The 16,074-nt window shown below is 39.2% G+C and overlaps 1 protein-coding gene across 2 annotated transcripts in view; it reads left to right on the top strand.

The window, feature by feature from the left end:
* The first annotated feature begins 3,656 nt into the window (after window positions 1–3,656).
* Window positions 3,657–16,074, top strand: part of Lrp4 (LDL receptor related protein 4) — a 686,041-nt gene continuing 673,623 nt past the window's right edge. For both annotated transcript variants that reach the window (XM_071596290.1, XM_071596291.1), the window contains exon 1: window positions 3,657–4,046. In XM_071596290.1, coding sequence (XP_071452391.1) covers window positions 3,974–4,046 — 73 coding nt within the window. In that variant the 5' untranslated portion in view covers window positions 3,657–3,973. The remainder of the gene's footprint in view (window positions 4,047–16,074) is intronic.

Below are 16,074 nucleotides of genomic sequence, written 5' to 3'. Positions count from 1 at the left end.
TTCATTTCAGCCACCTTTCACAGACATTCTGCCATGATTTCCACAGTCATTCAAAGTTATAGAAAATGGTACTGCTATCGAAAATTACGCCCGTGTTATCAGACGATTTTGATGTTTGGATTGGTAAGCTTTAAATATTATTCGGGGAAGGTTTTATTGCGTTTACAGGTCAGACTGGAAACCCTATGAAGTCACACTCGACCTGAAGAAGATGCAAGGTTTACCATTGTTTGGCGTCCAATCGTGACTCAATGATAATAGTTCAAGCAAAAAATCTCAAACAAACCAAGTAAGCATAGCAAAATTTTGAGCTCAGGCATTTTTATGTTTTAAACCAATTACCCAATGCTTTTCTTTGATTCTATATTACGCACAAAAATGATCGGATGTTATTCAAATTCACGTTCTGTTTATATTGAAACACGTGCCAGTTTCTGACAAACCCAACAAACCCTGAACGTGTTAATTTTCATTCTGGCATGACAGATCGCACTTTCAGTACTGGAAGAGTATACATTTATATTCCAAATCATTTTGCAAAATATTTAGTTTGACTCCCCAGTCTTAAATTTTCTCGCAGTTCCTCCACTCCGCAGTCCCCCGCCACTTCTCTTCACTACCGCGCCGTTCTGTTTCACGAAATGCTTCTATAGTTTTACTTTTCACTTCTGAATTCCCAAAAAAATCCTACGGACTCAAAATCATGACCGAAAAATTCCTCGGAAAATTCGCAAAATCTACCCTACGGAATCGAAACTAAAATTATTAACGCGATGAGGCCGTGCGTGTGGTTCGGCAAACCTATTCTTTCTGATTAGCTGTAGGGCCCTTTACGGAAAAGTTTCCTCACGACCCTCCTGGGTTTGCTAAAACGCAAAGAGTTTTGATGACCTTTGTTGCTCTTTGATTCCGTGATATAATGGCTCGCTGTCTCCTCATCCATCCGCTCGGAAAATGTTCCATGAGTTTAGAGAGGCACCAAATGTGGGAGTCAATACTCTTTAGCCTCGTAACTCTTCATTTACACTCTTTCAATGCTTGATGGTCGTGTGTAGTTTATCCGGCGTATTTGATAAAAATATACGCCATATTTTACGATCTATTTTGCAATTTTAGGAGCGGGTAATTAAAATTAATGAATGCTATTATAAAATCCTTACCAAAGGATGACCATGAGACCGCCCGGAGTTTTTCAAAATCATAACAGTTTTAGCTCATCGCATTGCATAAAGTGATTAATATGATGTGTATTTATGGATCGTAACAGGTCCGTTCATTTAGGTGCGTCGTGGTGTGGAAAATTAATTGGTAAATTTGGAAATAAACTGCCTGCACATTTTTTTTTATTTTTAACGAACTCGTTAATTTTTCTTAGAATAGTGTGGTTTTCACGAAAACGTCAGCAACTTTCAGATTCGTACCAACTAAGTGGACGTATAATAGGATAACATAGGTATCAGGCTTAACGTTTTGAGAAGTGATTATACCCAATGATATAAATAATATTTTTCTCAGAAAGTAAGGTAAATAACAAGCTCACTAACATAATGGATAACCAGCTGTTCAACTTTACTTTTGAACAGTAAACAATTCATTGGATTAAGGATTAGACATTACCAACATGCAGGATCGGGTCTTCATATAAATATAGGACGTTGAAGCCAAAGGCAATTATTTTGACAAATAAAAGAAGTAATTAATCATACCCGTCAATACTATGTTTATTTGCAAGAAACCAATTATACCTGAGTACATAATCAACTACTCTATAAAAAAATTATAAACTATATTGAAATATTGCCTTTTGAAAGAAATATACTTTTTAATCACTCAATTATATTATCTCATAATTTAGGAAAGCGCATCGCGAAATATGAGCTGTGAGAAGCAGGGAATAGAAAAAACTTGGTGGAAAGAGCTATGAGGGAATGAAGAGATTGGCAGAGAGCAGAATAATGTGCAGAACAGAAGAATGTAAAGAACTGATAGAAACCAATCCTTGGATTGATAAAGTGCGATGATGATCGTAAACTCCCAATTTTTCATAGTTATTTTTCTGTTTTAAAAATCTATACTATTTCAACGCTGGACGTGTACAAAAATTATAATTTTTTTTGGAGTGAAAATTGAAACTTTCTGGCCTGACTAGCGGGTCTCAGAAACTTACATAATTTTCTATGTAAACTCAACGCAAATACGAATTAAATTGCGCCATTACTGTGCATCAAGTATAGAAAAAAAACTACAAAATATACTAACAGCTTATATAGACTAATGTAAATAGAATAGTGATATGTTTTACAGTAATTACTAAATATAAAAACAACATTAAACTTTGAGAGTGATTGAGCGATGCAAACTCAGGCAAAGACGTATAGGCTACGCGATGAGTGACCCATAAAACATGCTCTTTATACAATCTCATTCCAATAAGTTAATTTTTAAATGTTGAATAAACATTTTTTAAGGGCAATAAACATAATAGAATACGCTGAAAGGTGATATTTATTTGATACTTAAGAGTCCTGCGAGCCACCGCTAGGATATGTGGCAGGGGGTGACACACCAACCTAATTTTGGCCCGAATATGACCCTACCCCGGTCGGACAATGCTATGCTGACCCCTTCTTGTTCGTCGAAAAAATGACATCTTAAATATATCTGTTCTACACTTAATCTTTCTAATTTTATTGATATGATGTCCACTACCGTAGAATGGCGGGGGTATTAATACATTTTCAACATCACTGCTAAAGAGGCATCTTTCCATTTTAATGCAAGAGATATAATCTGTAATGTAACCTTCGTGTCATTACAAAATCTAAATTTAATCGCTATTCGGGATAAAAATTTTGTCTATAAAATTTTTGTGCAATAGTTGGGTGCATTAATATACTTAATTATTAAAATAGCCAAAAAGTATACAAATATGTTAAGCCTGTTAAGACTTAAAAAGATATATTTGTTCTACTTTAAAGGCTGAGGTTAAAGGATTTTTTCTTAAGAAGAGAGATAACATTTGAAATAGAACTGACACGAATAATAAATCTCGTGAACCATTCATAATTAATTTCTCTAAAGTATAAGTTTTTGTGAAAATGTGCAAATATAATTATTTCATTAAAGAAAAAGTTTAAGATCCAGAGGGAAATAATTATTTATATGGGCCATGGCAATTGGCATCAGGAATACCATGATCGATTTCATATAGGTCAAAGTAATAATATGCCATTCTCTTGAGGCCCGAAAAAAGTTTACACAGAAAAATGACATCCTCGGGAAGTTAATTATTAAAATAATTCCACGATATCTCGCCTGAATATTTCTTAGTTGTTACTTAACTATTTAACTTAATGTAGCGCACACAATCCATGGCACATAGTTTAAATGCCCAGATTTCCACAATTTGAAAACTTCGCCGTCGAATTCCGTTACACATAGAATTCAAAGGAATCCCGTCAGGTACCGCCGTCGTCGTGGGTCGCACCAGCGCCGTCCTCGGCGGAGCCACGGACCAACGAAGAGGCAAGTGGGTGGGGATGTGAGGGGCCCCGGGCGAATGGGGTGAGTGTGATCGTTGTTGCGGTGTCTGGCCCAGACGCGCGTCCTCACCAAGCCCCCACGAGCAAAAGACACAGTCGGAGTCGGGCTAGGGAAGCGACAGGGTTTTTCCTCCAACCGGTAACCGTGCGCCTATCCATCTCTTCCCCTCAACCCCGCTCCCCGACCTCTTTGATCTCCAGGGCTCCGGTCTTATTTCCTCTTTTTCCGCGCGCCCTCCTCACCGTCTCCTCCATTCAACCCTTCTCGGGGAAGGGAGTGGCCTAGACGTTCCAGTCCCACCACTCGAATCCCCTCGCCCATTCATGAACGAGACTACGGATCATCCATGAGAGACAGAGAGGGAGAGAAAGAGTAGCTGAATGAGACCCTGAAGAAGAAAGGAGAGAGTAAACACAGCCCGAACGACGAGATGAAGTCATCGGCTCAACCCTGGCTGGTCACCCGGGGAATCATCCTACTCTTCGCTCTCTTTTGCTGCACTGGTGAGTCCTTGAGAGGTTTATCAATGTCATTCATTCCTTTTGGGGGGACCGACCACGCTTGGAAATCAGGTGATGATTATCACTCCCGTATCCAATCTGTTTCGATTGCTCTGACCCTGGTCGAGTTTGTTTTCATCCTGAAAATCAATTAATTTTGTGGAATCGAAATTTTGTTTTGGTCCCTCTCGTCAAGTGTTTTACTGTTGACCGAGGCTCTGAGTCCATCGAATGAGCATGTCCTCCTCTTGATGCACACGACGTGTTGAATAAGTGAAGGTATTTCTTTCTATCTGAGGTGAACTAGGCTTTCTGAATGGCGTTCAAATCGTCAAAAAATGAAGAAAATTATGATATTTGCCTGTAGGTTCCACAAATGTTCCCGCTGTGTGTAAATTGTTAGAATCCAAAGTTGCGTTAATTGCGCTGGAGATGCTTTTTCACGCTCCACGCTCTCTGTTTAATTTTTATGTAATTAAATATATATGAGCAGAAAGTTTGTTTTCCAATTTCGGAGTTTTGCGTATTAACATGCTGGAGTTTTTGAGTGACAGCGGGCCTCACTTAAATAACCGCACGAGATTAGTCGAACTATCTGTTATCTCCTTAGCCTTTTCTCAAAGTAATTCGAATATATTATTTCTTGAAAGCGCGCCAAAAATTATTTGAGACCTCTGCGTACACCCTTTTGTGAATGCTCCTTGAAAATATTTCTCTAAATTTTCGTAGAATCGAGCACGTTGGAACTCATCTTCTTCGAATGAACCGAAGTCATAGGCTACTATTCCGATTCTATAGCGAGGTGTTTTTTCATGATTTTCATTGATTGATTTCGTAAAATTTTCAATCGTGAAAACCGATTTAAATATAATTTCCCTTCCTCGTTTGAATTAATAACTAAGGCGCCATGAGAGAGCAACCGGGATTTTAAATTAACATCTGCCGTTTTATCTATTCTAACGCTTGGATTCCAATTTAAACGAACGAGTTACTTTTGATTATTTTTCAAGACCTCCCGTGTTCCTCAAGTATCCAATTTTCTTCAGCTGACATTCATTTGATGAAACAACGAGTGGCTCACGCACCACTCATCCCTCCAACGAGAGACTCGGACATTCCGTCGACTTCCCAGCACATCGCATGAATATTGCCCGTTACCGCGTGTGGTAAGGGTTATCTCTCAGAAGAAACGACTGACTCCTCGAGGTCATTTCCTCCGCTGGGGATAGGCGGGCACTTGGACGCTAGGCATGATATTTTTAAGGGGGTGGCACCGAGATGTCATGTGTATGAAATTTTGATAAAATTCCCTTTATTTATAGTCCTTAGTGTACTTTATTAAATGACGATGATAAAAAAGGGTCTTTACGTCTTCACATAAACCGAAATATAAATCCAAGTTTATGCATACTCTTATGGCAGTTGGGGACTACCATTAGATGACTTATTGGTACGGAAATAGATGTCGTTCTCACGAAAAAAACTGATATCGAGTGCGAAATCATTTAAGGGTAGTAATATTGTTAACTAAACAGCACCTCCCCAACTTCGTGTGAATGATATTGATTAATTTATGGAGAAAAACAGCCTAAATTGTACCGTTTCAATCATTAGCATCTAAGAAGTACTATATGCTTATTTTTCAGTTTGCATAAAAATTGATAAGAACTGGGTAGATTGCTTAAAAACTGTACTTCAAGTTTGCATTTGTTTACAAAATATGCATTAGTGGATTTTGCATTAATTTCAGCACTTGTCATTAATATATATGGACTAAGGTGTCACTTTGACTAGTATAGTCAGGACCCAACCTCCTTAAGATTTCGAGGAATGTCAAAGGGAACCCTTTCCAAAAATTAAATGTGAACAGGGGTTAATGGCCCAATGTCTCCCACGACGGTCGGTGGACAACTCGATGTGCTCTCTGTGGATCAGTCGCATTGGCAGGAACCTGAAAAATCTACGCTTCCCATAGAAGTCGAAACAGGGCATCCGCGGGGATGTTGATAGAAGACCACCGCACCGACCCGATATCCTGTGCGTGGACACGCATTTACATTTAGACCTAGAAGGTTTCACGAGGGCTAATAGAAGGGAGTGTTAATTCACCATACATTAGAAATTAGTGTCAACTGTGATTGATGATCAGCCGGAGAGTTTTATTTTCGGGAATTTCTTACTGTCATACGTGACTTTCCTTACTGTTTTTGTCACGTATTAGTCGTAAATTCTGTACGTGAGGGGACTGAGATAGTTCCTGTTAAAGAGAGGTACCAGTTATTAGTCGTTAGCAGCAGTCTTCAGTAAATAGAAAAAAATTCGCTGATTTCCCGTGAAATAAAATTATTTCTTAATAATTTTATGGCGTTTATGAGCTTAATTTTAACCTAAAGCAATGGTTCCTGGTGGCGCCTACCCTAATTTCTCAAGACTGTCGTGAATACTGTTTACCTGAGTCTTTGGAGACACGACGCTGAAACGCGATATTTAACTTACTACAAGGGTATCACGCATACGATTTTAATTGCGAAATCCAGAAAATAAGCCTAGCTCCGACCACATCGGAAGATCATAGTGAATCGGCAAAATTATAAGGACATACGATCCAAACATAAGAATAATGGATACGTATTTCCCACGTACAACTCACGACCGTGGCGCAAAGAAAGATAAATGCTAACAAATTAATACCTTTTTCTCCTGTGCAGACTCATTCTTTGTTTTATGTTTGTCTGATGTTTTAACTTTCTCTTCTATACACGGCTTGCGGGGAGTTGCGCAGTAGTAGATATAGATGCTTCATTTGCGAAGTCATGTTTTGAGCATTTTCATAAGATTCGGATTCTGTACAAGACTGACTTTGACTCCGGACTCGGTGACCAGGGCTAAGCCTGTACCTGTAGAAAAATATAAGCATAGTAGCAATAAGGAAATTCTAGTACCGAGGGTACCACTGAAAGTGATCATTTTCATAAAAATGTATTTTTATCGTGGAGTATAATTGTTTCATTTTGGGAAAAGTGTTTGTTGATCACAGTGAGGGTGTCCTCGATAGTGTAATGGGTCATCAGTAGAGGTTTGGCCGTAATTTCAATTTATCAATATTGAAGTTTACACGGGCAGGAGAAGGACGTAATGGAGGGAGGGAGACAATCGAAATTTTAGGTTCAAATTCGATTGACTTGGCGTTCCAAGTGAGTACCTGAAAACTTCAGCATTGGAGGATAGTTCACTACCGTACGAGCTGCATTCGAGTGTTGTCAATCAGCAGACCATAGAAATATAGACTTTCTTTTAAAGTTATTAACTTGTAAGTCTCCTCGATTCACAATTTCAGAGGGCTCGGATTGGAGGGTTGGCTAGTGGGACTGGTTTCTCACATCGGAGGCCAGGGTTCGAATCCGACGGTTTCAGAGTTTGTCACAGGTATCTCTATCCCAACGAGGAGTCTGATGCGGATGGCACTTCTAGTGCAGTATGCCGTCTGTCGAATGGGACTTTAAATTGCGTGACCCCTTGACGATTTTAGTTAAGACCAAGCTAATATTGGCCCTGGGTTCGCTTCAACCCTTCCGATTACTTGAAAACCCTACCTCTGTTAAGTTGTTAACCTATCCCTAACGGCACAGTGCCATCAGCTGTTGCTATTCTTCTCCAAAATCTACTAATACTTCTCGCAATTTGAGCATTGGGCGCGGTTGGTGTAGTGGGGTATAAACTAACAGCTATAAGAGTGAGTGTAATGGCTTGGGTGGATGGAGTGTGCGTGTCTTTCTCTTACCTGGAGCCGGAGGCCCGAGAATGATCAGATAAGGAGTAAGCCGACAAAGGCAAGTCGTGTGAGATGAGACTCCCTATCCAATTCTCCCCCCTCTCCACTCTTTCATACCGCACTTTCACCTTCACTCAAACTCCACCTTCTGCACAGCCCAAACCCTACCTTCCTCATTACTATGAATTCTCCCTCCATCAGAAGTCATGGAAACACACAATCACGCAAATCGTAGCCTACGAGAGAGCCTATGTGCAGACGAGAGAGGCCGCTGGCGGGAAATCTATTGCCGCCGAACGCGACCCAACTTGCCGAGCCAGTTTTGCTGCCGACGCGTCAATTGGCGACGCCACGGGAGGCTCCCTCCTCCCTCGATTTATTGCTCTCTTCTCGTCGGAGGTCATGTCGATCTCCGCAGGCATTGACGGCGATTATTGCGACCAACCGACCGGTCGAAACGCTCGCTTTACCCGGGGGATTATTTTGGTGGGGACTCGGGAATTTTCGAAGCACTACGATGGCTCAGTTTCATCGAAGCACATCGATGGCTCGGCACAGAACCAATTTTCAATCGCGAACGGTGAGATTTCCTTTTGACTGTGTGCACTTCTCAAATTGCCTCGTGACCTGGTGGTCCTCGTTTTTTCCTCTGGCCCTCGTAGCTCCGAGCGCGCACATGAGTCAACTGATAGATTTTCACTTTTTTAACAAATTTTAAATCGCTTCGGAGCCCTAAAGGGATTGATTCGGACCTTAGGGGTGCTCATCTTTCACTAATTAATGAAAAAGGCAAGACTGAACTCTTTTTTTATATATGTAATGCCTAACAACCATGTCCAATGTCTTCGTTAATGTGACGCAAATCTGAAGTCAATTAATACAACTTGAGCCGTATACATGTATGTAGGATTGTTTTTAAAAAGTTTGGTCGGTTTGGTCATAAAAAAATATATTCGTTAAGAAAAATTTTATTGAAGCTTTTAGTTTCTTACAAACCTACACTTTTCTACCTCTAAGCACTTTTCGTAACGCTGCGCCAGCTTCTTTGATCCCTCAGCATTGATGTTCGCCGCCTGGGAATTTTACCAATTGAAAATGGCGGTCTTTAATTCCTCGTTGTCTTCAAATCGTCGTCCATCAAGCATCTGTTTTTAAATGCAAGAAGAGAACTGGGAATAGCGGTCAAAAATCTCTCGTGTGCTCAACAATCTATGTTCATTATGTTGGCTGATAAGAATATGATCGAATACCAAGTCGACTAAACCATATGATAAGCGAAATGGCACACTTTTTTTTCACAGAGGAAAGAAAGGGAAGGAGAGGGAAGAAATTCACAGAGTATTGGCTTAATGAGTACGCCTTCAAACTGAACTCCCCCAGGTGGCAATTCATTGGTACCTTGAGCTGAATTGTAACTGATGTATTTTTTTTAAATGTTAGTCCTCTGCAAGCCACCGCTAGGGTGTGTGGCAGTGGGTGACTATACACCAGACTATTTGCGATCAGATTATGACTCTACCGTGGTCGGACAATGTTATTTGAATCAATTTTCAATGTTTTTGATCCCTTATCGTTCGTGGAAAAATATGACATGTTAAGTTTATCTGTTCTGCACTTAATTTCTCTAAGTTTACTGACATGATCTCTCGTACCTTAGTATAATGGGGGTAATAATAGATTTTCAACGTCACTGACATTTTCAACATCATTTTCTATCGAATGGAATAACGGATACACTCAGTTTCGAAGTTGAATTGTGTCCACACTTTGAAAAATTTTCCCATAGTCAGCATCATTGCAGATATACCAGCTCATATATGATCTAATATCAAATGAAACAAAATGCGCAGTTAAGTACCCCGATCCGAATAATATGGTCGAAATAATCGAATCGCGGTAATTAATATAAATATCGAAGTCGGCCGTGTCCGATAGTGAACTCGTGCACTGGAGGATATGATAGTTGCATGTAAAGTAATAACTTGCGAGTGTACTCCAGGTTGACTCCTTAGCCATAGCCGCCCACTTCAACTTCGAGGCATCTGAGGGTAAGAGGCGAGCCATGACGATAGAAAGGGTTGTGCAATTGGAAATTAGTGTGGTGACTCAAGCTCAGATTCTATCCATTGAATAATTGCTCATCCAAATCCCTCAGTTATCCGTCGAATCGAATTTTTTACAGACCACTGACACACGCGCACTAAAGGTGGAATTAAGTGAAACTCATCGAAAATGGAACTTGAGTTCTAATTGGGTGTCATTATCGTCCCCCATCATCCCAGAATTGGTTTATGGCGGCCCTCCAAGCAATCCTGTTACCTAATATCCCCATTCACGCTCCCTTTTAGCTCATTGCGCTGTCTTTTAGCCCATACTGATCACATTTCCCCCTTTTTCTCTCTCCATAGTTCTTCCCTTCTTGAGTTCCTTCCGTTTCGGCCCTCGGCAAACTGTTGCTACTCGGAATATGCGCCATATGTTTTCCACTTCTTCTCGTGTCTTCCCTGAGCTTCTTTAATCATCCATTCTTCGAAGGTCTTCCACACCAGTCATTTGTTATCATCTATTTTATTTTCTACTCTCTCCGCCAGGAGCGCATTTTCATCGAGTATAACATTCTTCCAGTTCCCTTTATTGCCCTCTCATAATAACTGAGGATATACAAAAACCCAATGTGAGTTTTTACCAACTCGTTTCATATGCCCAGATGCTACCATATGGAGTTGTTTCCTCACTTTTTCTTTTTATTCTTTCATAATTTAGCGATGAAATTGGAAGTCTCCTAAAATACCACATTTTGGATTTGTTCCGTCCGTAAAATCTTACAAAATTGATGATTCAGCGTCGACTGTTATCAAATTTGACCGACTCAACGATGTAGTATTGAGACCTAAATTATTTCCTCAATATCGCAATAAACTCGAAAGACTGATACATTTACAATAAGTTTAATCTAGTGCTAAATCTTTTATGCCCAAAAGTTCTCATTTGAGGTTACGTAGCAAAGGTGTTACGCTCTGTATGATCGATTGACATTTTTCACGAAACATGCACCTATTCTTCTAATTTTTCCTGAATTCCTTGGGTTTCGGGAAATGTCTTCATTCTTCTACGAGTATAAAATACCATTTTGCCCACGTCTAACAATGGAATGCGGGCTCGTTTACTTTGAAATCCAAAAGATTAGCGTGTACTCGTATAAGATAAGTAGAGTCTTGGATGTAATCTTGGTCAAAGGAATTGCTCCTCTCCTAGGATTTATATCAATCACACGTCGTCTATTCGTTCATAGTTACAAATTGAGACGAATTGAGTAGCTTTAGTTAGTTTAATTCATAAAACCAAATTTCCGGGGCGATAGATATTTCATTCGTAGTAAGTTGATTTGAATTGTTGAATTGTCTGAAAATAGTCAAAAATAACATTTTTTCGTATTTGGTATTGCTAGTAAACCGTCCGCGATAACTTTGTACTGGAAGGAAAAAATCGTTCCTTGGGTCACTTTTTAGTAAAATATTTTAGTTCCAAGGTTTAAATTTTTATGTTTCCGGAAAAAAATACGATAAAGTAACAGATTTAAATTATTGTTGTACCCTTTTGATTAAATATGCTCAATGTGGATTTTGAGGGAGGTTTTAAACATCGTAAATGTATAGCTACATCTTATTTTAGCTTTACGGCCCAACCATTAAACTTCAGAGAGTATTGTGATAAAACATTAGGTAAGAAAGGCGTAGAACTCAACGGCTTTCGTCATTCACTTTCCGTTGGGTGTTGCTCCTGGTTATTCGACACCTTGGCAGCAGCCCTCTTATTCAGTGGCGACGTCTCGTTCGTGTCTCTGGGGAATGGTTTCTTCTTGCGAGGAGAGGAGTCCCCCTCTTCCAAACCCTCTACTCCCCTCGCTGTCCAAATTTAGCCCCTCAATCGCGAGAACGTTTGCTATCGATTAGTCGAGGGTACCTGAGGAGGAACGCAGGGGTTAAAAAAAACGATAAACGCTCCGGTCTTTGTTCGACCTTTCGCCCTTTCCTAACGTTTTGTGTTTCGTACCAAGGACACGTAGTCAACATGAAGGTTTTTTTTTGATGGGTGAGGGTGAATAGCTCTCATGGTCCCCAAGTCCAATTGATTATGAAGTCCGTACATCCAGGTTGGAAGAGGTCGGAGCGTGAGTAGTTAGTTTCCGTGTCCTCTTCTGTATTTTTCCCTGTTTAACCTGCCATTGGCGTACAATCATATTTTGCGAATATTGATGACCAGTCCTAAGTGACCCAAATTTAAACCCAATGCCATTAAGTCAGTAGCCGGAGGCAAAGACGCATCCAGGGTCGACTTACAGGGGATGGTATCCCGAACACAAATTTGTGGGAGGAAGAAAATAAAGTCATTAAGAATTGAAATATTAAAATGCTATTGAAGCCGTTTTTTTTCTATTTTTGCTCTTGGTAACTTTCGAAACAATTCATAATTTTTATTCGTAGTAGTCTTTCAGGTTAGGGTAGGTTTTTAATGGACCCTGATTGTACAGGATAACGTGTTCCTAAGTTTTAACTGGCAAGACAAAAAATATCTGTAAAACCCGTGTTACAATAACTCAAGCTTTCGCTCTGCATACTTTTTACCCTTAATGACATTCAAAATTCCTATTCTTTTCCTCTCTCTTTCTCGCTTTCCCAGAATTCTCCCCTCTAATATCGTCTTCTGAATTCCATTGCGTCGCAATTTCTCATTCATCCAGCTGTCTTGCCTTCCTCGAATTTCTTCCGAAAACCTTCTTTCTACCCTCACCATACCTAGAACTTTAGTATGTTTTTCCTCCCGTCCTTTTTATTTTTTCCTTTCTTCTGCACAGCTACGTTTGAAAAAGGATTCCTTTCTATGCTTATCCTCCTGCTTCAACGACTAAGTTACTCAACCATACACAACTGCGGTCGATATTAAAAGCAATTTATATTTTAACTAATTATGTATTTAATTATCATATCATGAATAGCGTTCGGAGGGTGGGGGGGGGGGGTTGATATACCCCTTGCGTCCCTCCCCCCCAGTATCTGCCTCTGTTTAAAGGTTTTATCAAGTTGACTATCAAGCCGCTGCTTTTCTTGAAATCTTTCTTTAGTATAATGCCAGGTTTGCCATACGGGTAACACACCCTAATGCTTACCTAATGGTCGCGTGTCCTTTCCCTGCTACGATGATGGACGTTGCGTCAACTCTGACGGTTCGGTCCCTGTAATGGTTTAGTGGCCGGGGAAGAGTGGCTTGCCAGGATTCCTTGGGCTACCTGAGATATCTGGAGAGCAAAAAAGTGAAACAATTCATTGAAAAATATATATAAATTCCCATAATCTGCCGTAAGGGTTCTTCCATCCCGAACACAAAGTGGATTTCAACCTTTCATATTCTTCCCTATCCAATTTTAATTCACTCACTGCCAGATTGTTCCGCCTTCTAGCGGATCTTTTTACTTATCTTACATACTTGCCATTAGGTCTTCCGTTTGGAATGATTTCTCCTTTCCTCTTGAGTTTGTGCTTCTAAAAATGCCATGTCTTTAGGCGCATTCTATTAAGGCTGCCATTTACCTGGAAAACTGATGAAACCTGGGAAAGTCTGGATTATTTTATTTCGGTATGGAATTCCTGGGGGATTCGGGGAATATCAGATAAATCACTATAAACATTATTATCGGTTCATGTCTTTTTCCCATACGATGGGATACTATTTAAAAAGGTCTTCGTGTTGTAAAAAAATGCCGAGTCTGCATCATTTTAGAAAATGAGAAAGGATATCCCATAAATCTTACCTTAATTAACCTTTCCTTTCCCTTTCTCGTTGAAAATGTTTTGCCAAAATATTTTTTTCTCTATAGTTTAACATTTAATAACGTATATAACATAACACTTCGTACATAAATTGCAGTAGTTCACAATAAGTAATTTCATGTAGATTATTTACATACAACATTTGGAAGTGGTGCAGTCATTATATACTCTGGTTAAATTTTCAGAAATGGCATATAAAAACTTGATTTTTGTTCCGAAAAAGCCAAAAGAAAAATTAATTTAAAATGAAATGGTATTTCTGTGTGTGCCTCCAGTTTTTCTCCTTATAGAGGGGTCCACTTGACCTTATCCTCTTCTAAACCCGTGCGTGACAGAGCTTTCCACGTTATCTGTCCATTTGTTTCACCCACATTTCTCGGTGTCCAGTGATAAATATTACATTTCAATACGCTCTCGAGACGCATGTGTTCATGCCAACCACAGTAATTTGCAGCGAGATGGATTTTATGGAGGAGGGCTAAAGTCCAATTCGGCAAGTGAAGTTTGCACATCATCTTAATGCACGATCATTGCTATTTTCACTGGTTAACACATTTATTTGCGAACAGGTTTCAATGTACATTTTTCAATCAGTGGGTCGAATATACTTCAATTTTTAGAAGGGATAATAGGGATGCTCGAAGATCAACGTACTCGTTAGACGGTACTTTCATTCATTTCATACGTAAAGATGATGTAGTATATGTAAACCTGGCCGTAAAAAATTTGTTAACTAGAGGAAATTTTCAATTTTTTTGCTATAAATACTACAACTTCTTCCTGAAACTACGCAATTGTTTCCCTCTGGGAACCCTAATTTCCGAAGCATAAGTTTGCGTTCCATATATTTGTCTCATTAAAACCATCAAATGCGTGATAAATCTAAAGAACGGTGTAACTTAAGAAAAATATTTAAAGAATTTAAATCATAAGGCGATCAAATTTCACGAAAGAATTTTTAAATGACATAATGCCTTCAGAAAAGGCTGCTAGTATGTGGCTACAAATTATTAATTCGGGATTTGGTTAGCTGCAAATGGGATGTTTTCAATCAGCTATTTTTCAATGGCCAATGATAACAGCCATAAATTTTTTTTAAGGAGCCCAAGGAAATTTATTTTTTGAGATTTGTTCTTTAGAACTAAAATTTGAAAACTAAAAAGCGTTTTTTGGCTTAAAAACCTTAAAACCTCTCTCTTATTCGTGGCGACGGAAGAATTAAACACTCCGAGATTTATGATAAAAATCAATGCTGGGCGTCATTAACCTAAGTCAATTTCTAGGCCAAGGATTTCGTGAGGTTCCCCACGCTGTGATAGAAGAGAATATGACAGCTCAAGGTTGAATCTACCTTAACTTCTATTCGGCACGCGAATACCGAAGGGGAAAGTGTAACAGAAACGTTTAATATCAATAAAGAATATTCCTATACATTTGACCTCATCTGATCTTTTAAAATTTTCCAGAAAGCAAATTCGATGAATTACTACAATGAAAATTTCTGCTCTCAGCACTTAAGACGATGGCATTTTGTGTAAAATAACAGCGTGCAATCATCTGATATCCGCAGTCTATATCCCATCAAAATTCATCCTCAATCGAATGAGACATAAAGTGATGATGTTCTGGATGTGAAAAAGTGTTAAAAAAGTTTAAAAAGAGGCCAAACAATTTACTATGGGAAATCCGAAAATATGTCAGACACTGTTTCGAAATAGCTGGAAAATTTGAATACTGATTGATTTTTAAAAAGTGCCATTAGATGTAAGTGCGTAAAATTCGATTTGATACTTAGTAACCCAAAAGAGGCGTTCGTGCTTCGGGCTACCAATCTAAAAAAATATTCAGCCCACTAACAAGTTGACATTTCAAAATAATGCTAGTATTATTAAGCTAGAGAAGAATTGATCAATCACTGATACCAAATCTTCGACCCTCCACGAGTTGGCCCAAAGTGACACTCACTTAGTTTGTGCACTAAAAAATGTTAAACTTCCAGGGGAGATGATGAAAGGGTTTAACATGAGCTGCAAATCTGCAGGCAGCGACTATAAGACTGCTGCGTAGTGAGTTTATGGGCGCAGGTAAAGCTATGGGAAAGGTTTATGCTTCTTGTTGGAGATTACATCGAATGATAAAAATGTACTTCAAACATCTAACAGCACACTTTTTTTTAACAACCATATTTGACCTAATTACTGACATACCTTCGCGGATCAAGTGAAATCTAATTTGATTACCAAATTTTCGACGTTTTCAGACTATGCGTGCATAGGTCGAGTGCTCAACGCAAAAGTGGAAACGACATTATGTCACGCAATCAGTGCTCTTTCGGATTATCTCCCGTCGCTCGTAAAATGGTCTCCGATGATATTTTCACGGCACATTCCCGACTCTAAAATTACCTCATGGATTAAATTTGGACGAAGTG

This window comes from Hetaerina americana, unplaced genomic scaffold (genome assembly GCF_022747635.1).
Source record: "Hetaerina americana unplaced genomic scaffold, ioHetAmer1.1.p SCAF_8, whole genome shotgun sequence".
NCBI classification, from domain to species: domain Eukaryota; kingdom Metazoa; phylum Arthropoda; class Insecta; order Odonata; family Calopterygidae; genus Hetaerina; species Hetaerina americana.
The sequence above is the reverse complement of the archived record's forward strand: the minus strand, read 5'-3'. Positions and strand labels throughout refer to the sequence as shown.